Source organism: Oncorhynchus keta, chromosome 26, assembly GCF_023373465.1.
Source record: "Oncorhynchus keta strain PuntledgeMale-10-30-2019 chromosome 26, Oket_V2, whole genome shotgun sequence".
Lineage (NCBI taxonomy): Eukaryota > Metazoa > Chordata > Actinopteri > Salmoniformes > Salmonidae > Oncorhynchus > Oncorhynchus keta.
The window spans coordinates 43718073-43745680 of record NC_068446.1 but is presented as its reverse complement, the minus strand read 5'-3'; the positions used below and the strand labels follow the sequence as shown (position 1 = coordinate 43745680).

The 27608-nt window shown below is 47.2% G+C and overlaps 1 protein-coding gene across 2 annotated transcripts in view; it reads right to left on the bottom strand.

Annotated features, from left to right (window-relative positions):
- Positions 1-27608, bottom strand: part of LOC127912151 (mitochondrial glutamate carrier 1-like) — a 106028-nt gene that overhangs the window by 52080 nt on the left and 26340 nt on the right. For both annotated transcript variants that reach the window (XM_052481004.1, XM_052481005.1), the window contains 2 exons: positions 27062-27152; positions 10357-10414 (listed from right to left, as the gene is read on the bottom strand). In XM_052481004.1, the coding sequence (XP_052336964.1) occupies positions 10357-10414; positions 27062-27152 (149 nt within the window). The remainder of the gene's footprint in view (positions 1-10356; positions 10415-27061; positions 27153-27608) is intronic.

Here is a 27608-nt window from a genome sequence, read left to right as displayed (position 1 = left end):
CATCAGCACTAGAGTACTAGTTAAAATTCTAGCTACATCAGCACTAGAGCATTAGTTACAAATCTAGCTACATCAGCACTAGAGGACTAGTTACAATTATAGCTACATCAGCACTAGAGGACTAGTTAAAAGTCTAGCTACATCAGCACTAGAGTACTAGTTACAAATCTAGCTACATCAGCATTACATTACATTTACATTTAAGTCATTTAGCAGACGCTCTTATCCAGAGCGACTTACAAATTGGTGCATTCACCTTATGACATCCAGTGGAACAGCCACTTTACAATAGTGCATCTAAATCTTTTAAGGGGGGGGGGGTGAGAAGGATTACTTTATCCTATCCTAGGTATTCCTTAAAGAGGTGGGGTTTCAGGTGTCTCCGGAAGGTGGTGATTGACTCCGCTGTCCTGGCGTCGTGAGGGAGTTTGTTCCACCATTGGGGGCCAGAGCAGCGAACAGTTTTGACTGGGCTGAGCGGGAGCTGTACTTCCTCAGTGGTAGGGAGGCGAGCAGGCCAGAGGTGGATGAACGCAGTGCCCTTGTTTGGGTGTAGGGCCTGATCAGAGCCTGGAGGTACTGAGGTGCCGTTCCCCTCACAGCTCCGTAGGCAAGCACCATGGTCTTGTAGCGGATGCGAGCTTCAACTGGAAGCCAGTGGAGAGAGCGGAGGAGCGGGGTGACGGAGAGAACTTTGAAGGTTGAACACCAGACGGGCTGCGGCGTTCTGGATGAGTTGTAGGGGTTTAATGGCACAGGCAGGGAGCCCAGCCAACAGCGAGTTGCAGTAATCCAGACGGGAGATGACAAGTGCCTGGATTAGGACCTGCGCCGCTTCCTGTGTGAGGCAGGGTCGTACTCTGCGGATGTTGTAGAGCATGAACCTACAGGAACGGGCCACCGCCTTGATGTTAGTTGAGAACGACAGGGTGTTGTCCAGGATCACGCCAAGGTTCTTAGCGCTCTGGGAGGAGGACACAATGGAGTTGTCAACCATGATGGCGAGATCATGGAACGGGCAGTCCTTCCCCGGGAGGAAGAGCAGCTCCGTCTTGCCGAGGTTCAGCTTGAGGTGGTGATCCGTCATCCACACTGATATGTCTGCCAGACATGCAGAGATGCGATTCGCCACCTGGTCATCAGAAGGGGGAAAGGAGAAGATTAATTGTGTGTCGTCTGCATAGCAATGATAGGAGAGACCATGTGAGGTTATGACAGAGCCAAGTGACTTGGTGTATAGCGAGAATAGGAGAGGGCCTAGAACAGAGCCCTGGGGGACACCAGTGGTGAGAGCGCGTGGTGAGGAGACAGATTCTCGCCACGCCACCTGGTAGGAGCGACCTGTCAGGTAGGACGCAATCCAAGCGTGGGCCGCGCCGGAGATGCCCAACTCGGAGAGGGTGGAGAGGAGGATCTGATGGTTCACAGTATCGAAGGCAGCCGATAGGTCTAGAAGGATGAGAGCAGAGGAGAGAGAGTTAGCTTTAGCAGTGCGGGAGCGCTCCGTGATACAGAGAAGAGCAGTCTCAGTTGAATGACTAGTCTTGAAACCTGACTGATTTGGATCAAGAAGGTCATTCTGAGAGAGATAGCGGGAGAGCTGGCCAAGGACGGCACGTTCAAGAGTTTTGGAGAGAAAAGAAAGAAGGGATACTGGTCTGTAGTTGTTGACATCGGAGGGATCGAGTGTAGGTTTTTTCAGAAGGGGTGCAACTCTCGCTCTCTTGAAGACGGAAGGGACGTAGCCAGCGGTCAGGGATGAGTTGATGAGCGAGGTGAGGTAAGGGAGAAGGTCTCCGGAAATGGTCTGGAGAAGAGAGGAGGGGATAGGGTCAAGCGGGCAGGTTGTTGGGCGGCCGGCCGTCACAAGACGCGAGATTTCATCTGGAGAGAGAGGGGAGAAAGAGGTCAGAGCTTAGGGTAGGGCAGTGTGAGCAGAACCAGCGGTGTCGTTTGACTTAGCAAACGAGGATCGGATGTCGTCGACCTTCTTTTCAAAATGGTTGACGAAGTCATCTGCAGAGAGGGAGGAGGAGGATTCAGGAGGGAGGAGAAGGTGGCAAAGAGCTTCCTAGGGTTAGAGGCAGATGCTTGGAATTTAGAGTGGTAGAAAGTGGCTTTAGCAGCAGAGACAGAGGAGGAAAATGTAGAGAGGAGGGAGTGAAAGGATGCCAGGTCCGCAGGGAGGCGAGTTTTCCTCCATTTCCGCTCGGCTGCCCGGAGCCCTGTTCTGCACTAGAGCACTAGTTACAATTCTAGCTACATCAGCACTAGAGGACTAGTTACAAGTCTAGCTACATCAGCACTAGAGGACTAGTTACAATTCTAGCTACATCAGCACTAGAGGACTAGTTAAAAGTCTATCTACATCAGCACTAGAGGACTGGTTAAAATTCTAGCTACATCAGCACTAGAGCACTAGTTACAATTCTAGCTCCATCAGCACTAGAGGACTAGTTAAAAGTCTATCTCCATCAGCACTAGAGGACTGGTTAGAAATCTACATCAACACTAGAGGACTAGTTAAAAGTCTAGCTACATCAGCACTAGAGGACTAGTTAAAATTCTATCTACATCAGCACTAGAGGACTGGTTAGAAGTCTACATCAACACTAGAGGACTGGTTAGAAGTCTATCTACATCAGCACTAGAGGACTGGTTAGAAGTCTACATCAGCACTAGAGGACTGGTTAGAAGTCTACATCAACACTAGAGGACTAGTTAAAAGTCTCTACATCAGTACTAGAGGACTCGTTAAAAGTCTATCTACATCAGCACTAGAGGACTAGTTAAATGTCTATCTACATCAGCACTAGAGGACTAGTTAAAAGTCTATCTACATCAACACTAAAGAACTAGTTAAAAGTCTATCTACATCAACACTAGAGGACTAGTTAAAAGTCTATCTACATCAGTATTAGAGGACTAATTAAAAGTCTATCTACATCAACACTAGAGGACTTGTTAAAAGTCTATCTTATAGTAAGGACATAAAACTTCTATAGCAGAATAGCTGTCAACTCACCTCAGCTCCTACTTGATTTATAAATATAATATTTTCTAAAGGTAACGTTTTCTGAAACTCGGTCCTCGGGACCCCAAGAGGAGCAAGTTTAGTTTTTTTGCCCTAGTACTACACAGCTGATTTATATAAATCAACCAATCATCAAGCTTTACTTATTTTTAATCAGCTGTGTACTACTAAGGGCAAAACCCAAAACATGCACTTCTTGGGGTCCCGAGGACCGAGTTTGGGAAATGCTGTTCTAGGGGATAGATAGGCCTTCATTACTCAAGACGCTGTGTAAGATAGAGCACCACTATACCATCGGTTACAGTAATCGTCTATTTTACAATGAGGCTATGAAATCCTGCTAATAGCAAAGACATTCAACCTCCCTTACAGCTAATAGCTAGCATTAGCAACTCCGCAGTGTAACCAATAGGTCCAGAAGCTAGCTAATAGCTAATAGCTAGCATTAGCAACTCCGCAGTGTAACCAATAGGTCCAGAAGCTAGCTAATAGCTAGCAACTGACTAACTCCTATTTGTTCGGGTTAGGGTTAAGCCAAGAGCTAGACCACACTACGGATAGCATTAACTCATACCCACCCTTGTTTTCCCTGTGTAATCCAGTATGTAGTAACTGGATAACAGGATTGAGGGTGAGACTAGTGAACACTTTCATCTCTTCCCACAGTCTCTGTCTGGCCAGGAAGACGAGTGAACACTTTCATCTCTTCCCACAGTCTCTGTCTGGCCAGGAAGACGAGTGAACACTTTCATCTCTTCTCACAGTCTCTGTCTGGCCAGGAAGACTAGTGAACACTTTCATCTCTTTCCACAGTCTCTGTCTGGCCAGGAAGACTAGTGAACACTTTCATCTCTTCCCACAGTCTCTGTCTGGCCAGGAAGACCAGTGAACACTTTCATCTCTTCCCACAGTCTCTGTCTGGCCAGGAAGACTAGTGAACACTTTCATCTCTTCCCACAGTCTCTGTCTGGCCAGGAAGACGAGTGAACACTTTCATCTCTTCTCACAGTCTCTGTCTGGCCAGGAAGACGAGTGAACACTTTCATCTCTTCCCACAGTCTCTGTCTGGCCAGGAAGACGAGTGAACACTTTCATCTCTTCCCACAGTCTCTGTCTGGCCAGGAAGACTAGTGAACACTTTCATCTCTTCCCACAGTCTCTGTCTGGCCAGGAAGACCAGTGAACACTTTCATCTCTTCCCACAGTCTCTGTCTGGCCAGGAAGACTAGTGAACACTTTCATCTCTTCTCACAGTCTCTGTCTGGCCAGGAAGACTAGTGAACACTTTCATCTCTTCTCACAGTCTCTGTCTGGCCAGGAAGACCAGTGAACACTTTCATCTCTTCTCACAGTCTCTGTCTGGCCAGGAAAACTAGTAAACACTTCAGTCTCTTCCCACAGTCTCTGTCTGGCCAGGAAGACTAGTGAACACTTCAGTCTCTTCCCACAGTCTCTGTCTGGCCAGGAAGACTAGTGAACACTTCAGTCTCTTTCCACAACTAGACATAGTGGTTATGTTGTGAGACCTAGACTAGACATAGTGTTTATGTTGTGAGACCTAGAGGTTATGTTGTGAGACCTAGACAAGACATAGTGGTTATGTTGTGAGACCTAGACTAGACATAGTGGTTATGTTGTGAGACCTAGACTAGACATAGTGGTTATGTTGTGAGACCTAGACTAGACATAGTGGTTATGTTGTGGAGACCTAGACTAGACATAGTGGTTATGTTGTGAGACCTAGACTAGACATAGTGGTTATGTTGTGGAGACCTAGTATGGACTAAACATAGTGGTTATGTTGTGGAGACCTAGACAAGACATAGTGGTTATGTTGTGGAGACCTAGACTAGACATAGTGGTTATGTTGTGGAGACCTAGACTAGACATAGTGGTTATGTTGTGGAGACCTAGACTAGACATAGTGTTTATGTTGTGGAGACCTAGACTAGACATAGTGGTTATGTTGTGGAGACCAAGACTAGACATAGTGGTTATGTTGTGGAGACCAAGACTAGACATAGTGGTTATGTTGTGGAGACCTAGACTAGACATAGTGGTTATGTTGTGGAGACCTAGACTAGACATAGTGGTTATGTTGTGGAGACCTAGACTAGACATAGTGGTTATGTTGTGGAGACCTAGACTAGACATAGTGGTTATGTTGTGGAGACCTAGACAAGACATAGTGGTTATGTTGTGAGACCTAGACAAGACATAGTGGTTATGTTGTGAGACCTAGACTAGACATAGTGGTTATGTTGTGAGACCTAGACTAGACATAGTGGTTATGTTGTGAGACCTAGACTAGACATAGTGGTTATGTTGTGAGACCTAGACTAGACATAGTGGTTATGTTGTGGAGACCTAGACTAGACATAGTGGTTATGTTGTGAGACCAAGACTAGACATAGTGGTTATGTTGTGAGACCTAGACTGACTAGACATAGTGGTTATGTTGTGGAGACCAAGACTAGACATAGTGTTTATGTTGTGGAGACCTAGACTAGACATAGTGGTTATGTTGTGGAGACCTAGACTAGACATAGTGGTTATGTTGTGGAGACCTAGACAAGACTAGACATAGTGGTTATGTTGTGGAGACCAAGACTAGACATAGTGGTTATGTTGTGAGACCTAGACAAGACAAGACATAGTGGTTATGTTGTGAGACCAAGACTAGACATAGTGTTTATGTTGTGGAGACCTAGACTAGACATAGTGGTTATGTTGTGAGACCTAGACTAGACATAGTGGTTATGTTGTGGAGACCTAGACAAGACATAGTGGTTATGTTGTGGAGACCTAGACAAGACATAGTGGTTATGTTGTGAGACCAAGACTAGACATATTGGTTATGTTGTGAGACCTAGACTAGACATAGTGGTTATGTTGTGAGACCTAGACAAGACAAGACATAGTGTTTATGTTGTGAGACCAAGACTAGACATAGTGGTTATGTTGTGGAGACCTAGACAAGACATAGTGGTTATGTTGTGGAGACCTAGACTAGACATAGTGGTTATGTTGTGGAGACCTAGACTAGACATAGTGGTTATGTTGTGGAGACCTAGACTAGACATAGTGGTTATGTTGTGGAGACCTAGACTAGACATAGTGGTTATGTTGTGGAGACCTAGACTAGACATAGTGGTTATGTTGTGGAGACCTAGACTAGACATAGTGGTTATGTTGTGGAGACCTAGACTAGACATAGTGGTTATGTTGTGGAGACCTAGACTAGACATAGTGGTTATGTTGTGGAGACCTAGACTAGACATAGTGGTTATGTTGTGGAGACCTAGTATGGACTAGACATAGTGGTTATGTTGTGGAGACCTAGACTAGACATAGTGGTTATGTTGTGGAGACCTAGACTAGACATAGTGGTTATGTTGTGGAGACCTAGACTAGACATAGTGGTTATGTTGTGGAGACCTAGTATGGACTAGACATAGTGGTTATGTTGTGGAGACCTAGACTAGACATAGTGGTTATGTTGTGGAGACCTAGACTAGACATAGTGGTTATGTTGTGGAGACCTGTCACTGTACATTATCATGAATCAAAACCTTTTACAGTTGAATGAACAATCCTTACCAACACGGCGACCATTAGAAAACGTCTAAGAAGGCTGTGTTATTTTAATGTCAGTCCATCAGAAAGACCAGTTTAGTGAGAGCTGGAGAAGACAACAGCTGATAGCCAGTGGCTGGGTACAGACTGCCTGAGACAGAGGAGTGTGTGGGTGGCTGGGTATAGACTGCCTGAGACAGAGGAGTGTGTGGGTGGCTGGGTATAGACTGCCTGAGACTGAGACAGAGAGAGAGAGTGTGAGTGTGAGTGTGAGTGTGAGTGTGAGTGTGTGTGTGTGTGTGTGTGTGTGTGTGTGTGTGTGTGTGTGTGTGTGTGTGTGTGTGTGTGTGTGTGTGTGTGTACCTGCCCTGTACCCACCACCCACTCACCTGACATCTACCTGCCCACCACCCACTCACCTGACATCTACCTGCCCACCACCCACTCACCTGACATCTACCTGCCCACCACCCACTCACCTGACATCTACCTGTCCACCACCCACTCACCTGACGTCTACCTGTCCACCACCCACTCACCTGACATCTACCTGTCCACCACCCACTCACCTGACATCTACCTGTCCACCACCCACTCACCTGACATCTACCTGCCCACCACCCACTCACCTGACATCTACCTGCCCACCACCCACTCACCTGACATCTACCTGCCCACCACCCACTCACCTGACATCTACCTGTCCACCACCCACTCACCTGACATCTACCTGCCCACCACCCACTCACCTGACATCTACCTGCCCACCACCCACTCACCTGACATCTACCTGTCCACCACCCACTCACCTGACATCTACCTGCCCACCACCCACTCACATCTACCTGCCCACCACCCACTCACCTGACATCTACCTGCCCACCACCCACTCACCTGACATCTACCTGCCCACCACCCACTCACCTGACATCTACCTGCCCACCACCCACTCACCTGACATCTACCTGCCCACCACCCACTCACCTGACATCTACCTGTCCACACCCACTCACCTGACATCTACCTGTCCACCACCCACTCACCTGACATCTACCTGTCCACCACCCACTCACCCTGGCATCTGACATCTACCTGTCCACCACCCACTCACCTGGCATCTATCTACCTGTCCACCACCCACTCACCTGGCATCTATCTACCTGTCCACCACCCACTCACCTGACATGTACCTGTCCACCACCCACTCACCTGACATGTACCTGTCCACCACCCACTCACCTGACATGTACCTGTCCACCACCCACTCACCTGACATGTACCTGTCCACCACCCACTCACCTGACGTCTACCTGTCCACCACCCACTCACCTGACATCTACCTGTCCACCACCCACTCACCTGACATCTACCTGCCCACCACCCACTCACCTGACATCTACCTGCCCACCACCCACTCACCTGACATCTACCTGTCCACCACCCACTCACCGACATCTACCACCGACATCTACCTGTCCACCACCCACTCACCTGACATCTACCTGCCCACCACCCACTCACCTGACATCTACCTGCCCACCACCCACTCACCTGACATCTACCTGTCCACCACCCACTCACCTGACATCTACCTGTCCACCACCCACTCACCTGACATCTACCTGTCCACCACCCACTCACCTGACGTCTACCGGTCCACCACCCACTCACCTGACATCTACCTGCCCACCACCCACTCACCTGACATCTACCTGCCCACCACCCACTCACCTGACATCTACCTGCCCACCACCCACTCACCTGACATCTACCGGTCCACCACCCACTCACCTGACATCTACCTGCCCACCACCCACTCACCTGACATCTACCTGCCCACCACCCACTCACCTGACATCTACCTGTCCACCACCCACTCACCTGACATCTACCTGTCCACCACCCACTCACCTGACATCTACCTGTCCACCACCCACTCACCTGACATCTACCTGTCCACCACCCACTCACCTGACATCTACCTGCCCACCACCCACTCACCTGACATCTACCTGTCCACCACCCACTCACCTGACATCTACCTGCCCACCACCCACTCACCTGACGTCTACCGGTCCACCACCCACTCACCTGACAACTACCTGCCCACCACCCACTCACCTGACATCTACCTGTCCACCACCCACTCACCTGACATCTACCTGCCCACCACCCACTCACCTCACCTGACGTCTACCGGTCCACCACCCACTCACCTGACATCTACCTGCCCACCACCCACTCACCTGACATCTACCTGTCCACCACCCACTCACCTGACATCTACCTGTCCACCACCCACTCACCTGACATCTACCTGTCCACCACCCACTCACCTGACGTCTACCTGTCCACCACCCACTCACCTGACATCTACCTGTCCACCACCCACTCACCTGACATCTACCTGTCCACCACCCACTCACCTGACATCTACCTGTCCACCACCCACTCACCTGACATCTACCTGTCCACCACCCACTCACCTGACATCTACCTGTCCACCACCCACTCACCTGACATGTACCTGTCCACCACCCACTCACCTGACATGTACCTGTCCACCACCCACTCACCTGACATCTACCTGTCCACCACCCACTCACCTGACATCTACCTGTCCACCACCCACTCACCTGACATCTACCTGTCCACCACCCACTCACCTGACATCTACCTGTCCACCACCCACTCACCTGACATCTACCTGTCCACCACCCACTCACCTGACATCTACCTGCCCACCACCCACTCACCTGACATCTACCTGCCCACCACCCACTCACCTGACATCTACCTGTCCACCACCCACTCACCTGACATCTACCTGTCCACCACCCACTCACCTGACATCTACCTGTCCACCACCCACTCACCTGACATCTACCTGTCCACCACCCACTCACCTGACATCTACCTGCCCACCACCCACTCACCTGACATCTACCTGTCCACCACCCACTCACCTGACATCTACCTGCCCACCACCCACTCACCTGACATCTACCGGTCCACCACCCACTCACCTGACAACTACCTGCCCACCACCCACTCACCTGACATCTACCTGTCCACCACCCACTCACCTGACATCTACCTGTCCACCGCCCACTCACCTGACATCTACCTGTCCACCACCCACTCACCTGACATCTACCTGCCCACCACCCACTCACCTGACATCTACCTGTCCACCACCCACTCACCTGACATCTACCTGTCCACCACCCACTCACCTGACATCTACCTGTCCACCACCCACTCACCTGACGTCTACCTGTCCACCACCCACTCACCTGACATCTACCTGTCCACCACCCACTCACCTGACATCTACCTGCCCACCACCCACTCACCTGACATCTACCTGTCCACCACCCACTCACCTGACATCTACCTGCCCACCACCCACTCACCTGACATCTACCTGCCCACCACCCACTCACCTGACATCTACCTGTCCACCACCCACTCACCTGACATGTACCTGTCCACCACCCACTCACCTGACATGTACCTGTCCACCACCCACTCACCTGACATCTACCTGTCCACCACCCACTCACCTGACATCTACCTGTCCACCACCCACTCACCTGACATCTACCTGTCCACCACCCACTCACCTGACATCTACCTGTCCACCACCCACTCACCTGACATCTACCTGTCCACCACCCACTCACCTGACATCTACCTGTCCACCACCCACTCACCTGACATGTACCTGTCCACCACCCACTCACCTGACATGTACCTGCCCCACACCCCGCCAGCATCTCCTTGACCAGGGTGAGCTTCTGACTGGAGAGAGAGACAGAGAGAGGGGGGCAGAGACAGAGAGAGGGAGGGGACAGAGAGAGAGACAAAGAGAGAGAGACAGGGAGGGGGAAGAGAGAGAGGGGGACAGAGAGAGGGGGTGGGGACAGAGGGGTGGGGACAGAGAGAGACAAAGAGAGAGAGGACAGAGAGAGACAAAGAGAGAGAGAGAGACAGGGGGGCAGAAGAGAGAGGGGGACAGAGAGAGACAGGGAGGGGGAAGAGAGAGAGGGGGACAGAGAGAGAGAGAGGGGGACAGAGAGAGAGAGAGAGAGGACAGAGAGAGACAAAGAGAGAGAGAGAGACAGGGGGGCAGAAGAGAGAGGGGGACAGAGAGAGAGAGAGAGAGGGGGACAGAGAGAGAGAGAGAGAGAGAGAGAGAGAGAGAGAGAGAGAGAGGAGGAGAGGGACAGAGAGAGACAAAGAGAGAGAAAGAGAGAGAGAGAGAGAGAGAGAGAGAGAGACAGGGAGGGGGGGCAGAGAGAGAGGGGGGGACAGAGAGAGAGAGACAAAGAGAGAGAGACAAAGAGAGAGACAGAGAGGGGGGGGACACAGAGAGAGAGAGAGAGAGAGAGAGAGATCAGCCTCTTGTCATAACAAAAGGAAGACATGTCCACTGCAGCTGATCTGTGACCAATGAAACAAACGTTTGGAACACTGAACAGAGATACCATGAATCATTTACAAGACAGTCAGCAGGCTGGGTAATCATTCACAGTCAATCGTTCGCCTACTCGGCCGTGGTCCAGTGTGTGTGTGTGTGTGTGTGTGTGTGCGGTGTGTGTCTCACCATAGAAACAGAGATAGCTAGACGCGCTAGAAACATATTCAATTTCATCCATGAACACACACAGCACACAAACGAAAACACACACACATACCATCGGACACACCATTGGACAGAGCAGCGGGGGACTGTGGCCTCAGTAACAACAGATGTGCAGTATTGATACTTGTCATGTGATAGTGGTCTGCTCTCAAATGCTATACTTTTCCTTATTTTGACAAATGACTGATTTTCCAGAGATAAAACGGGATAGTTTTCCAGAGAAAGGATAGAAACCCAGCCCAGAGATAGTTTTCCAGTAGTTTTCCAGAGAAAGGATAGAAACCCAGCCCAGAGATAGTTTTCCAGTAGTTTGACAAAGAAAGGATAGAAACCCCCAGCCCAGAGATAGTTTTCCAGAGAAAGAATAGAAACCCCCAGCCCAGAGATAGTTTTCCAGAGAAAGGATAGAAACCCCCAGCCCAGAGATAGTTTTCCAGTAGTTTTCCAGAGAAAGGATAGAAACCCCCAGCCCAGAGATAGTTTTCCAGAGAAAGGATAGAAACCCCCAGCCCAGAGATACTTTTCCAGTAGTTTTCCAGAGAAAGGATAGAAACCCCCCAGCCCAGAGATAGTTATAAAGTAGTTTGACAGAGATGGTTTTTACAGATATTGGAAAACTACTTTACAACCATCTGTCAAACTACTGGAAAACCATCTCTGTCAAACTACTGGAAAACCATCTCTGTCAGACTACTGGAAAACTACTGGAAAACCATCTCTGTCAAACTACTGGAAAACCATCTCTGTCAGACTACTGGAAAACCATCTCTGTCAGACTACTGGAAAACTACTTTACAACCATCTGTCAAACTACTGGAAAACCATCTCTGTCAAACTACTGGAAAACCATCTCTGTCAGACTACTGGAAAACTACTGAAAACCATCTCTGTCAGACTACTGGAACACTACTGGAAAACCATCTCTGTCAAACTACTGGAAAACCATCTCTGTCAGACTACTGGAAAACCATCTCTGTCAGACTACTGGAACACTACTGGAAAACCATCTCTGTCAGACTACTGGAAAACCATCTCTGTCAGACTACTGGAACACTACTGGAAAACCATCTCTGTCAAACTACTGGAAAACCATCTCTGTCAAACTACTGGAAAACCATCTCTGTCAGACTACTGGAAAACTACTGGAAAACCATCTCTGTCAGACTACTGGAAAACCATCTCTGTCAGACTACTGGAAAACTACTGGAAAACCATCTCTGTCAAACTACTGGAAAACCATCTCTGTCAGACTACTGGAAAACCATCTCTGTCAGACTACTGAAAACCACCTCTGTCAGACTACTGGAAAACTACTGGAAAACCATCTCTGTCAAACTACTGGAAAACCATCTCTGTCAGACTACTGAAAACCACCTCTGTCAGACTACTTTTTTATTTTTATTTTATTTAACCTTTATTTAACCAGGTAGGCTAGTTGAGAACAAGTTCTCATTTGCAACTACGAAACCTGGCCAAGATAAAGCATAGCAGTGTGAACAGACAACACAGAGTTACACATGGAGTAAACAATTAGCAAGTCAATAACACAGTAGAAAAAATGGGCAGTCTATATACAATGTGTGCAAAAGGCATGAGGAGGTAGGCGAATAATACAATTTTGCAGATTAACACTGGAGTGATAAATGATCAGATGGGCATGTACAGGTAGAGAGAGATATTGGTGTGCAAAAAGAGCAGAAAAGTAAATAAATAAAAACAGTATAAAAACAGTATGGGAATGAGGTAGGTGAAAAGGGTGAGCTATTTACCTATAGACTATGTACAGCTGCAGCGATCGGTTAGCTGCTCGGATAGCTGATGTTTGAAGTTGGTGAGGGAGATAAAAGTCTCCAACTTCAGCGATTTTGAAAAACCTGCTCCAGTCACAGGCAGCAGAGTACTGGAACGAAAGGCGGCCAAATGAGGTGTTGGCTTTAGGGATGATCAGTGAGATACACCTGCTGGAGCGCATTGCTACGGATGGGTGTTGCCATCGTGACCAGTGAACTGAGATAAGGCGGAGCTTTACCTAGCATGGACTTGTAGATGACCTGGAGCCAGTGGGTCTGGCGACGAATATGTAGTGAGGGCCAGCCGACTAGAGCATACAAGTCGCAGTGGTGGGTGGTATAAGGTGCTTTAGTGACAAAACGGATGGCACTGTGATAGACTGCATCCAGTTTGCTGAGTAGAGTGTTGGAAGCCATTTTGTAGATGACATCGCCGAAGTCGAGGATCGGTAGGATAGTCAGTTTTACTAGGGTAAGCTTGGCAGCGTGAGTGAAGGAGGCTTTGTTGCGGAATAGAAAGCCGACTCTGGATTTGATTTTGATGTGAGTCTGGAAGGAGAGTTTGCAGTCTAGCCAGACACCTAGGTACTTATAGATGTCCACATATTCAAGGTCGGAACCATCCAGGGTGGTGATGCTAGTCGGGCATGCGGGTGCAGGCAGCGATCGGTTGAAAAGCATGCATTTGGTTTTACTCGCGTTTAAGAGCAGTTGGAGGCCACGGAAGGAGTGCTGTATGGCATTGAAGAAAACTCGTTTGAGGTTTGATAGCACAGTGTCCAATGACGGGCCGAAAGTATATAGAATGGTGTCGTCTGCGTAGAGGTGGATCAGGAATCGCCTGCAGCAAGAGCAACATCATTGATATATACAGAGAAAAGAGTCGGCCCGAGAATTGAACCCTGTGGCACCACCATAGAGACTGCCAGAGGACCGACAGCATGCCCTCCGATTTGACACACTGAACTCTGTCTGCAAAGTAATTGGTGAACCAGGCAAGGCAGTCATCCGAAAACCGAGGCTGTTGAGTCTGCCGATAAGAATTTGGTGATTGACAGAGTCGAAAAGCCTTGGCGAGGTCGAAATGAAGACGGCTGCACAGTACTGTCTTTTATCGATGGCGGTTATGATATCATTTAGTACCTTGAGTGTGGCTGAGGTGCACCCGTGACCGGCTCGGAAACCAGATTGCACAGCGGAGAAGGTACGGTGGGATTCGAGATGGTCAGTGACCTGTTTGTTGACTTGGCTTTCGAAGAACTTAGATAGGCAGGGCAGGATGGATACAGGTCTATAGCAGTTTGGGTCCAGGGTGTCTCCCTTGAAGAGGGGGATGACTGCGGCAGCTTTCCAATCCTTGGGGATCTCAGACGATATGAAAGAGAGGTTGAACAGGCTGGTAATAGGGGTTGCGACAATGGCGGCAGATAGTTTCAGAAATAGCGGGTCCAGATTGTCAAGCCCAGCTGATTTGTACGGGTCCAGGTTTTGCAGCTCTTTCAGAACATCTGCTATCTGGATTTGGGTAAAGGAGAACCTGGAGAGGCTTGGGTGAGGAACTACGGGGGGCAGAGCTGTTGGCCGAGGTTGGAGTAGCCAGGCGGAAGGCATGGCCAGCCGTTGAGAAGTGCTTATTGAAGTTTTCGATAATCATGGATTTATCGGTGGAGACCGTGTTTCCTAGCCTCAGTGCAGTGGGCAGCTGGGAGGAGGTGCTCTTGTTCTCCATGGACTTCACAGTGTCCCAGAACTTTTTGGAGTTGGAGCTACAGGATGCAAACTTCTGCCTGAAGAAGCTGGCCTTAGCTTTCCTGACTGACTGAAAACCAGGTTGGTTCCTGACTTCCCTGAACAGTTGCATATCACGGGGGCTATTCGATGCTATTGTGCTGGTCGAGGGCAGTCAGGTCTGGAGTGAACCAAGGGCTGTATCTGTTCTTGGTTCTGCATTTTTTGAACGGAGCATGATTATCTAAAATAGTGAGGAAGTTACTTTTAAAGAATGACCAGGCATCCTCAACTGACGGGATGAGGTCAATGTCCTTCCAGGATACACGGGCCAGGTCGATTAGAAAGGCCTGCTCACAGAAGTGTTTTAGGGAGCGTTTGACAGTGATGAGGGGTGGTCGTTTGACTGTTGGCTCCGTGGCGGATACAGGCGATGAGGCAGTGATCGCTGAGATCCTGGTTGAAGACAGCGGAGGTATATTTGGAGGGCCAGTTGGTCAGGATGACGCCTATGAGGGTGCCCTTGTTTACAGAGTTAGGGTTGTACCTGGTGGGTTCCTTGATGATTTGAGTGAGATTGAGGGCATCTAGCTTAGATTGTAGGACTGCAGAGGGTGTTAAGCATATCCCAGTTTAGGTCACCTAACAGAACAAACTCTGAAGCTAGATGTGGGGCATCAATTCACAAATGGTGTCCAGGCACAGCTGGGAGCTGATGGGGTCGGTAGCAGGCGGCAACAGTGAGAGACTTGTTTCTGGAGAGAGTAATTTTCAAAATTAGTAGTTCAAACTGTTTGGGTATGGACCTGAAAGTATGACATTACTTTGCAGGCTATCTCTGCAGTAGACTGCGACTCCGCCCCTTTGGCAGTTCTATCTTGACGGAAGATGTTATAGTTGGGTATGGAAATCTCTGAATTTTTGGTGGCCTTCCTGAGCCAGGATTCAGACACGGCAAGGACATCAGGGTTAGCAGAGTGTGCTAAAGCAGTGAGTAAAACAAACTTAGGGAGGAGGCTTCTGATGTTGACATGCATAAAACCAAGACTTTTCGATCACAGAAGTCAACAAATGAGGGTACCTGGGGACATGCAGGGCCTGGGTTTACCTCCACATCACCTCTGAACAGAGAAGGAGTAGTATGAGGGTGCGGCTAAAGGCTATCAAAACTGGTCGCCTAGAGCGTTGGGGGCAGAGGATAAGAGGAGCAGGTTTCTGGGCATGGTAGAATATATTCAGGGCATAATGCGCAGACAGGGGTATGGTGGGGTGCGGTACAGCGGAGGTAAGCCCAGGCACTGGGTGATGATGAGAGAGGTTGTATCTCTGGACATGCTGGTTGTAATGGGTGAGGTCACCGCATGTGTGGGGGTGGGACAAAGGAGGTAACAGGGCTATGCAGAGTGGATCTAGGGGCTCCATTGTGAACTAAAACAATGATAACTAACCTGAACAACAGTATACAAGGCATATTGACATTTGGGAGAGACATACAGCGAGGCATACAGTAATCACAGGTGTTGAATTGGGAAAGCTAGCTAAAAACAGTAGGCGAGGCTAATCAGCTAGCACAACAAACAGCAGGTAAAATGGCGTTGACTAGGCAACTGACAGATAAACAAACAAGCAGAATGGGGTACCGTGATTAATGGACAGTCCAGCGTGCGTCAGCTATGTAGCCAAGAGATCAGTGTCCAGGGGGCAGCGGTGGATGGGCAGGGAAGCTGGGCTGGCGAGTGTTATCCAGGTTTTTTTAAAACTAACAATGACTAAATAGCTTGTAGCTAGTTAGCTGGTTAGCATCTGGAGGTTCTTGAGTGTGTCATAAAAATAAAATAAAAATTAAAAGTGATAGCGATTCCGTATCACAGTGGGTGAGGCAGGTTTCCGGAAGGTATAAACAAAATAAAAATCAAAGAGAGATAGAAAGTAAATGGGTTCAGAGTGTTTGGGATGCGGTGATTCAGATGGTTAGCAGGCCTGTGCTAACAAGCTAACAGTTCGTAGGCCCGGGCTAGACAAGCTAGCCGTTAGCAGGCCGAATTAGCAAGCAGGGAGATAGCGAGGGCTAGAGAGCTAACCTTTGGGGGACGTCGCGATGGGGTGAGTCTGTTTATTCCTCTTCTTGCGGTGACATCGACAGACCGGTCGTGGGCCCGGGTAATTGTAGCCCAGAGTATGCTACAGGAGCTCTAGTACGCTGGGTGAGCTGGAGACACAGCGTTTCAGAAAGTGTTCCAGCGGGCCTTGGCCAGCAGATGGATCTTTGGCGATGTCGCAACGAAAAAGCCTGTTGAAACCACCTCGGACGATTATGTCGGCGGACCAGTCGTGATGGATCGGCGGGGCTCCGTGTCGGCAGTAAAGGGTCCAGGCCAATTGGCAAAAGAGGTATTGTTGGGCCTCTTCGGCTAGTCGGGAGATGGGCTTAGCTCAAGGCTAACTGTAGCTTGTTTTGGGACAGAGACGTTAGCCAGGAGTAGCCACTCGGATTGCAGCTAGCTAGTTGCGATGATCCGGTGTAAAGGTTCAGAGCTTGCGGTAGGAATCCGGAGATGTGGTAGAGAAAGAGCAGTCTGATATGCTCTGGGTTGATGTCGCAGCTGGTGTCCTAGTTAGCTTAGAAGACCGCTAGCAATGGCTAACTGAGTATGAGCTAGTAGCTAGTTAGCTGGCTAGCTTCTGATGGTGGTTCCGGTTCTAAAGTAAAGTATAGAAAAAGCAGATCCGTACCACATTGGGTGATGCGGGTTGCAGGAGAGTATATTCAGCTCTAGTTTGAAAGTGAGATTAAAATAGGTACGAAATATATACAGAAAAAAACGAAGAAAACTATATTTACACTAGACAGGACGGGACAAGACAAAACACACGTCCGACTGCTACGCCATCTTGGAAGAAGATGGAAAACTACTGGAAAATCATCTGTCAAACTCCTCGAAAACCATCTGTCAAACTACTGGAAAACAATCTGGAAAACTACTGGAAAACCATCTGGAAAACTACTGGAAAACCATTTGGAAAACTACTGGAAAACAATCTTTGTCAAACTACTGGAAAACCATCTCTGTCAAACTACTGGAAAACCATCTCTGTCAAACTACTGGAAAACAATCTTTGGAAAACTACTGGAAAACCATCTCTGTCAAACTACTGGAAAACTACTGGAAAACCATTTGGAAAACTACTGGAAAACCATTTCTGTCAAACTACTGGAAAACCATCTCTGTCAAACTACTGGAAAACCATTTCTGTCAGAATACTGGAAAACTACTGGAAAACCATTTGGAAAACTACTGGAAAACCATCTCTGTCAAACTACTGGAAAACCATCTCTGTCAAACTACTGGAAAACTACTGGAAAACCATCTTTGTCAAACTACTGGGAAACCATCTCTGTCAAACTACTGGAAAACTACTGGAAAACCATTTGGAAAACTACTGGAAAACCATCTCTGTCAAACTACTGGAAAACTACTGGAAAACCATATCTGTCAAACTACTGGAAAACTACTGGAAAACCATCTCTGTCAAACTACTGGAAAACTACTGGAAAACCATCTGGAAAACTACTGGAAAACCACCTGGAAAACTACTGGAAAACCATTTCTGTCAAACTACTGGAAAACCACCTGGAAAACTACTGGAAAACCATCTGTCAAACTACTGGAAAACCATCTGTCAAACTACTGGAAAACCATCTCTGTCAAACTACTGGAAGACTACTGGAAAACCATCTCTGTCAAACTACTGGAAAACTACTGGAAAACCATCTGGAAAACTACTGGAAAACCATCTGTCAAACTACTGGAAAACCATCTGTCAAACTACTGGAAAACCATCTTTGTCAAACTACTGGAAAACCATCTTTGTCAAACTACTGGAAAACCATTTGGAAAACTACTGGAAAACCATCTCTGTCAAACTACTGGAAAACAATCTCTGTCAAACTACTGGAAAACCATTTGGAAAACTACTGGAAAACCACCTGGAAAACTACTGGAAAACCATTTGGAAAATCATCTCTGTCAAGGTACATACTAAAGACAAACATAGCACAGTGAGGTCCTTTTGAAAGTTGTTGAGGACTGCTGAACACTGACACTATCAGAGCTGCAGTAGTCTGACAGAGATGGTTTTCCAGTAGTGTTCCAGTAGTCTGACAGAGATGGTTTTCCAGTAGTGTTCCAGTAGTCTGACAGAGATGGTTTTCCAGTAGTGTTCCAGTAGTCTGACAGAGATGGTTTTCCAGTAGTGTTCCAGTAGTCTGACAGAGATGGTTTTCCAGTAGTGTTCCAGTAGTCTGACAGAGATGGTTTTCCAGTAGTGTTCCAGTAGTCTGACAGAGATGGTTTTCCAGTAGTGTTCCAGTAGTCTGACAGAGATGGGGTTTTCCAGTAGTCTGACAGAGATGGTTTTCCAGTAGTGTTCCAGTAGTCTGACAGGGATGGTTTTCCAGTAGTCTAACAGAGATGGTTTTCCAGTAGTCTGACAGAGATGGTTTTCCAGTAGTGTTCCAGTAGTCTGACAGAGATGGTTTTCCAGTAGTTTTCCAGTAGTCTGACAGAGATGGATTTTCCAGTAGTGTTCCAGATAGTCTGACAGAGATGGTGTTCCAGTAGTCTGACAGAGATGGTTTTCCAGTAGTCTGACAGAGATGGTTTTCCAGTAGTGTTCCAGTAGTCTGACAGAGATGGTTTTCCAGTAGTGTTCCAGTAGTCTGACAGAGATGGTTTTCCAGTAGTGTTCCAGTAGTCTGACAGAGATGGTTTTCCAGTAGTCTGACAGAGATGGTTTTCCAGTAGTGTTCCAGTAGTCTGACAGAGATGGTTTTCAGTAGTCAGTAGTCTGACAGAGATGGTTTTCCAGTAGTCTGACAGAGATGGTTTTCCAGTAGTGTTCCAGTAGTCTGACAGAGATGGTTTTCCAGTAGTGTTCCAGTAGTCTGACAGAGATGGTTTTCCAGTAGTCTGACAGAGATGGTTTTCCAGTAGTGTTCCAGTAGGTCTGACAGAGATGGTTTTCCAGTAGTCTGACAGAGATGGTTTTCCAGTTTTCCAGTAGTCTGACAGAGATGGTTTTCCAGTAGTGTTCCAGTAGTCTGACAGAGATGGTTTTCCAGTAGTCTGACAGAGATGGTTTTCCAGTAGTCTGACAGAGATGGTTTTCCAGTAGTTTTCCAGTAGTCTGACAGAGATGGTTTTCCAGTAGTCTGACAGAGATGGTTTTCCAGTAGTGTTCCAGTAGTCTGACAGAGATGGTTTTCCAGTAGTGTTCCAGTAGTCTGACAGAGATGGTTTTCCAGTAGTCTGACAGAGATGGTTTTCCAGTAGTGTTCCAGTAGTCTGACAGAGATGGTTTTCCAGTAGTCTGACAGAGATGGTTTTCCAGTAGTGTTCCAGTAGTCTGACAGAGATGGTTTTCCAGTAGTCTGACAGAGATGGTTTTCCAGTAGTGTTCCAGTAGTCTGACAGAGATGGTTTTCCAGTAGTCTGGCAGAGATGGTTTTCCAGTAGTCTGACAGAGATGGTTTTCCAGTAGTCTGACAGAGATGGTTTTCCAGTAGTCTGACAGAGATGGTTTTCCAGTAGTGTTCCAGTAGTCTGACAGAGATGGTTTTCCAGTAGTGTTCCAGTAGTCTGACAGAGATGGTTTTCCAGTAGTGTTCCAGTAGTCTGACAGAGATGGTTTTCCAGTAGTCTGACAGAGATGGTTTTCCAGTAGTCTGACAGAGATGGTTTTCCAGTAGTGTTTTCCAGTAGTCTGACAGAGATGGTTTTCCAGTAGTCTGACAGAGATGGTTTTCCAGTAGTGTTCCAGTAGTCTGACAGAGATGGTTTTCCAGTAGTGTCTGACAGAGATGGTTTTCTCCAGTAGTCAGAGATGGTTTTCCAGTAGTCTGACAGAGATGGTTTTCCAGTAGTGTTCCAGTAGTCTGACAGAGATGGTTTCCAGTAGTCTGACAGAGATGGTTTTCCAGTAGTCTGACAGAGATGGTTTTCCAGTTTTCCAGTAGTCTGACAGAGATGGTTTTCCAGTAGTGTTCCAGTAGTCTGACAGAGATGGTTTTCCAGTAGTCTGACAGAGATGGTTTTCCAGTAGTCTGACAGAGATGGTTTTCCAGTAGTGTTCCAGTAGTCTGACAGAGATGGTTTTGGTTTTCCAGTAGTCTGACAGAGATGGTTTTCCAGTAGTGTTCCAGTAGTCTGACAGAGATGGTTTTCCAGTAGTGTTCCAGTAGTCTGACAGAGATGGTTTTCCAGTAGTCTGACAGAGATGGGTAGTGTTCCAGTAGTCTGACAGAGATGGTTTTGTTTTCCAGTAGTCTGACAGAGATGGTTTTCCAGTAGTGTTCCAGTAGTCTGACAGAGATGGTTTTCCAGTAGTCTGACAGAGATGGTTTTCCAGTAGTGTTCCAGTAGTCTGACAGAGATGGTTTTCCAGTAGTGTTCCAGTAGTCTGACAGAGATGGTTTTCCAGTAGTCTGACAGAGTGTTCCAGTAGTCTGACAGAGATGGTTTTCCAGTAGTGTTCCAGTAGTCTGACAGAGATGGTTTTCCAGTAGTCTGACAGAGATGGTTTTCCAGTAGTGTTCCAGTAGTCTGACAGAGATGGTTTTCCAGTAGTCTGACAGAGATGGTTTTCCAGTAGTCTGACAGAGATGGGTAGTGTTCCAGTAGTCTGACAGAGATGGTTTTCCAGTAGTGTTCCAGTAGTCTGACAGAGATGGTTTTCCAGTAGTGTTCCAGTAGTCTGACAGAGATGGTTTTCCAGTAGTCTTCCAGTAGTCTGACAGAGATGGTTTTCCAGTTCCAGTAGTCTGACAGAGATGGTTTTCCAGTAGTCTGACAGAGAGTAGTTTTCCAGTAGTCTGACAGAGATGGTTTTCCAGTAGTCTGACAGAGATGGTTTTCCAGTAGTGTTCCAGTAGTCTGACAGAGAGATGGTTTTCCAGTAGTCTGACAGAGATGGTTTTCCAGTAGTGTTCCAGTAGTCTGACAGAGATGGTTTTCCAGTAGTCTGACAGAGATGGTTTTCCAGTAGTGTTCCAGTAGTCTGACAGAGATGGTTTTCCAGTAGTCTGACAGAGATGGTTTTCCAGTAGTGTTCCAGTAGTCTGACAGAGATGGTTTTCCAGTAGTGTTCCAGTAGTCTGACAGAGATGTTTTCCAGTAGTGTTCCAGTAGTCTGACAGAGATGGTTTTCCAGTAGTGTTCCAGTAGTCTGACAGAGATGGTTTTCCAGTAGTCTGACAGAGATGGTTTTCCAGTAGTGTTCCAGTAGTCTGACAGAGATGGTTTTCCAGTAGTCTGACAGAGATGGTTTTCCAGTAGTCTGACAGAGATGGTTTTCCAGTAGTGTTCCAGTAGTCTGACAGAGATGGTTTTCCAGTAGTCTGACAGAGATGGTTTTCCAGTAGTCTGACAGAGATGGTTTTCCAGTAGTGTTCCAGTAGTCTGACAGAGATGGTTTTCCAGTAGTCTGACAGAGATGGTTTTCCAGTAGTGTTCCAGTAGTCTGACAGAGATGGTTTTCCAGTAGTCTGACAGAGATGGTTTTCCAGTAGTGTTCCAGTAGTCTGACAGAGATGGTTTTCCAGTTTTCTGACAGAGAGTAGTCTGACAGAGATGGTTTTCCAGTAGTGTTCCAGTAGTCTGACAGAGATGGTTTTCCAGTAGTGTTCCAGTAGTCTGACAGAGATGGTTTTCCAGTAGTGTTCCAGTAGTCTGACAGAGATGGTTTTCCAGTAGTGTTCCAGTAGTCTGACAGAGATGGTTTTCCAGTTTTCCAGTAGTCTGACAGAGATGGTTTTCCAGTAGTCTGACAGAGATGGTTTTCCAGTAGTGTTCCAGTAGTCTGACAGAGATGGTTTTCCAGTAGTCTGACAGAGATGGTTTTCCAGTAGTCTGACAGAGATGGTTTTCCAGTAGTGTTCCAGTAGTCTGACAGAGATGGTTTTCCAGTAGTCTGACAGAGATGGTTTTCCAGTAGTCTGACAGAGATGGTTTTCCAGTAGTTTTCCAGTAGTCTGACAGAGATGGTTTTCCAGTAGTCTGACAGAGATGGTTTTCCAGTAGTGTTCCAGTAGTCTGACAGAGATGGTTTTCCAGTAGTGTTCCAGTAGTCTGACAGAGATGGTTTTCCAGTAGTCTGACAGAGATGGTTTTCCAGTAGTGTTCCAGTAGTCTGACAGAGATGGTTTTCCAGTAGTCTGACAGAGATGACAGAGTTTTCCAGTAGTCTGACAGAGATGGTTTTCCAGTAGTCTGACAGAGATGGTTTTCCAGTAGTGTTCCAGTAGTCTGACAGAGATGGTTTTCCAGTAGTCTGACAGAGATGGTTTTCCAGTTTTCCAGTAGTCTGACAGAGATGGTTTTCCAGTAGTTTTCCAGTAGTCTGACAGAGATGGTTTTCCAGTAGTCTGACAGAGATGGTTTTCCAGTAGTGTTCCAGTAGTCTGACAGAGATGGTTTTCCAGTAGTGTTCCAGTAGTCTGACAGAGATGGTTTTCCAGTAGTCTGACAGAGATGGTTTTCCAGTAGTGTTCCAGTAGTCTGACAGAGATGGTTTTCCAGTAGTCTGACAGAGATGGTTTTCCAGTAGTGTTCCAGTAGTCTGACAGAGATGGTTTTCCAGTAGTCTGACAGAGATGGTTTTCCAGTAGTGTTCCAGTAGTCTGACAGAGATGGTTTTCCAGTAGTGTTCCAGTAGTCTGACAGAGATGGTTTTCCAGTAGTGTTCCAGTAGTCTGACAGAGATGGTTTTCCAGTAGTGTTCCAGTAGTCAGTAGTCTGACAGAGATGGTTTTCCAGTTAGTCTGACAGAGATGGTTTTCCAGTAGTGTTCCAGATAGTCTGACAGAGATGGTTTTCCAGTAGTCTGACAGAGATGGTTTTCCAGTAGTCTGACAGAGATGGTTTTCCAGTAGTGTTCCAGTAGTCTGACAGAGATGGTTTTCCAGTAGTGACAGAGATGTTTTCCAGTAGTCTGACAGAGATGGTTTTCCAGTTTTCCAGTAGTCTGACAGAGATGGTTTTCCAGTAGTCTGACAGAGATGGTTTTCCAGTAGTGTTCCAGTAGTCTGACAGAGATGGTTTTCCAGTAGTTTCCAGTAGTCTGACAGAGATGGTTTTCCAGTAGTCTGACAGAGATGGTTTTCCAGTAGTGTTCCAGTAGTCTGACAGAGATGGTTTTCCAGTAGTCTGACAGAGATGGTTTTCCAGTAGTGTTCCAGTAGTCTGACAGAGATGGTTTTCCAGTAGTCTGACAGAGATGGTTTTCCAGTAGTGTTCCAGTAGTCTGACAGAGATGGTTTTCCAGTAGTCTGACAGAGATGGTTTTCCAGTAGTGTTCCAGTAGTCTGACAGAGATGGTTTTCCAGTAGTGTTCCAGTAGTCTGACAGAGATGGTTTTCCAGTAGTGTTCCAGTAGTCTGACAGAGATGGTTTTCCAGTAGTGTTCCAGTAGTCTGACAGAGATGGTTTTCCAGTAGTCTGACAGAGATGGTTTTCCAGTAGTGTTCCAGTAGTCTGACAGAGATGGTTTTCCAGTAGTCTGACAGAGATGGTTTTCCAGTAGTCTGACAGAGATGGTTTTCCAGTAGTGTTCCAGTAGTCTGACAGAGATGGTTTTCCAGTAGTCTGACAGAGATGGTTTTCCAGTAGTCTGACAGAGATGGTTTTCCAGTAGTTTTCCAGTAGTCTGACAGAGATGGTTTTCCAGTAGTCTGACAGAGATGGTTTTCCAGTAGTGTTCCAGTAGTCTGACAGAGATGGTTTTCCAGTAGTCTGACAGAGATGGTTTTCCAGTAGTGTTCCAGTAGTCTGACAGAGATGGTTTTCCAGTAGTCTGACAGAGATGGTTTTCCAGTAGTGTTCCAGTAGTCTGACAGAGATGGTTTTCCAGTAGTCTGACAGAGATGGTTTTCCAGTAGTGTTCCAGTAGTCTGACAGAGATGGTTTTCCAGTAGTCTGACAGAGATGGTTTTCCAGTAGTCTGACAGAGATGGTTTTCCAGTAGTCTGACAGAGATGGTTTTCCAGTCTGACAGAGTGTTCCAGTAGTCTGACAGAGATGGTTTTCCAGTAGTCTGACAGAGATGGTTTTCCAGTAGTCTGACAGAGATGGTTTTCCAGTAGTTTTCCAGTAGTCTGACAGAGATGATTTTCCAGTAGTGTTCCAGTAGTCTGACAGAGATTGTTTTCCAGTAGTCTGACAGAGATGGTTTTCCAGTAGATGGTTTTCCAGTAGTCTGACAGAGATGGTTTTCCAGTAGTCTGACAGAGATGGTTTTCCAGTAGTGTTCCAGTAGTCTGACAGAGATGGTTTTCCAGTAGTGTTCCAGTAGTCTGACAGAGATGGTTTTCCAGTAGTGTTCCAGTAGTCTGACAGAGATGGTTTTCCAGTCCAGTAGTCTGACAGAGATGGTTTTCCAGTAGTCTGACAGAGATGGTTTTCCAGTAGTCTGACAGAGATGGTTTTCCAGTAGTGTTCCAGTAGTCTGACAGAGATGGTTTTCCAGTAGTCTGACAGAGATGGTTTTCCAGTAGTCTGACAGAGATGGTTTTCCAGTAGTGTTCCAGTAGTCTGACAGAGATGGTTTTCCAGTAGTTTTCCAGTAGTCTGACAGAGATGGTTTTCCAGTAGTCTGACAGAGATGGTTTTCCAGTAGTCTGACAGAGATGGTTTTCCAGTAGTTTTCCAGTAGTCTGACAGAGATGGTTTTCCAGTAGTGTTCCAGTAGTCTGACAGAGATGGTTTTCCAGTAGTCTGACAGAGATGGTTTTCCAGTAGTGTTCCAGTAGTCTGACAGAGATGGTTTTCCAGTAGTCTGACAGAGATGGTTTTCCAGTAGTGTTCCAGTAGTCTGACAGAGATGGTTTTCCAGTAGTGTTCCAGTAGTCTGACAGAGATGGTTTTCCAGTAGTGTTCCAGTAGTCTGACAGAGATGGTTTTCCAGTAGTGTTCCAGTAGTCTGACAGAGATGGTTTTCCAGTAGTCTGACAGAGATGGTTTTCCAGTAGTGTTCCAGTAGTCTGACAGAGATGGTTTTCCAGTAGTCTGACAGAGATGGTTTTCCAGAGATAGTCTGACAGAGATGGTTTTCCAGTAGTGTTCCAGTAGTCTGACAGAGATGGTTTTCCAGTAGTTTTCCAGTAGTCTGACAGAGATGGTTTTCCAGTAGTCTGACAGAGATGGTTTTCCAGTAGTGTTCCAGTAGTCTGACAGAGATGGTTTTCCAGTAGTCTGACAGAGATGGTTTTCCAGTAGTGTTCCAGTAGTCTGACAGAGATGGTTTTCCAGTAGTCTGACAGAGATGGTTTTCCAGTAGTGTTCCAGTAGTCTGACAGAGATGGTTTTCCAGTAGTGTTCCAGTAGTCTGACAGAGATGGTTTTCCAGTAGTCTGACAGAGATGGTTTTCCAGTAGTGTTCCAGTAGTCTGACAGAGATGGTTTTCCAGTAGTCTGACAGAGATGGTTTTCCAGTAGTCTGACAGAGATGGTTTTCCAGTAGTCTGACAGAGATATTGAAGGATTAACTAAAGCAGAAAGTTAAAGTAGAAAACCAATCAAAGAAACATAATGTGTTCCAAATTGTACACTATTCCTTATTTAGTGCACTACTTTGTACCAGGGCCCATAGGGATCAGGTCAAAATTAGTGGGTGCCAGCTCTGGTCTAAAGTAGTGCCCTATATAGGGAATAGGGTGCCAGCTCTGGTCTAAAGTAGTGCACTATAAAGGGAATAGTGTGCCAGCTCTGGTCTAAAGTAGTGCCCTATATATAGGGAATAGGGTGCCAGCTCTGGTCTAAAGTAGTGCCCTATATAGGGAATAGGGTGCCAGCTCTGGTCTAAAGTAGTGCACTATAAAGGGAATAGTGTGCCAGCTCTGGTCTAAAGTAGTGCCCTATATAGGGAATAGGGTACCATTTGGAACGACGACACAGTGAAACAGAGAGCCCAACGTGTCAGGGATTGTGTTGGCTCAGAGACCTCTCTTTCACTCTGTGTCTGTCTGTGTGTGTGTGTGTGTGTGTGTGTGTGTGTGTGTGTGTGTGTGTGTGTGTGTGTGTGTGGTGTGTGTGTCGGTGTGTGTGTCGGTGTGTGTGTCGGTGTGTGTGTCGGTGTGTGTGTCGGTGTGTGTGTCGGTGTGTTGTGTGTGTGTGTGTGTGTGTGTGTGTGTGTGTGTGTGTGTGTGTGTGTGTGTGTGTGTGTGTGTGTGTGTGTGTGTGTGTGTGTGTGTGTGTGTGTGTGTGTTCGTGTGTCTTAGTCATCACATCTTACCCATCCTTGGAGAGGTATTGTCTGAAGAAGTCATTTGCTGCTAGCTTGATGGCTTTCTCTGGCGTGACCAGGGTTAGGTTCACCGCAGACCCTGTAACAATGAGAGGAAATGAGAGACAGAGATGGAAGGAGAAGGAGTGGAGAAGGAGAAGGAGCGAGAGAGAGATGGAGGGGAGGGAGAGTGAGAGAGAGTCAGATGGAGGCGAGGGAGAGTGAGAGAGAGTCAGAGAGAGGGGAGGGAGAGAGAGAGCAAGAAAGATGGAGGGAGGAAGGGAGAGCAAGAGAGATGGAGAGAGGGAGAGAAAGAAGAAAGAGGTAGAGAGAGACAGAGAGGAGAGAGAGAGAGGGGGAGGGAGAGCGAGAGAAAGAGGCAGAGAGAGGGGATAGAGAGAGGGGAGAGAGAACGAAGAGTGGCAGAGAGAGGGGAAGGAGAGAAAGAAGAGAGAGAGGCAGAGAGAGACAGAGAGGAGAAAGAGAGAGAGGAGAATGAGAGAGCATAGGAGAGAGAAAGAGAGAGAGAGAGGAGAAAGAGAGGAGAGAGGAGAAA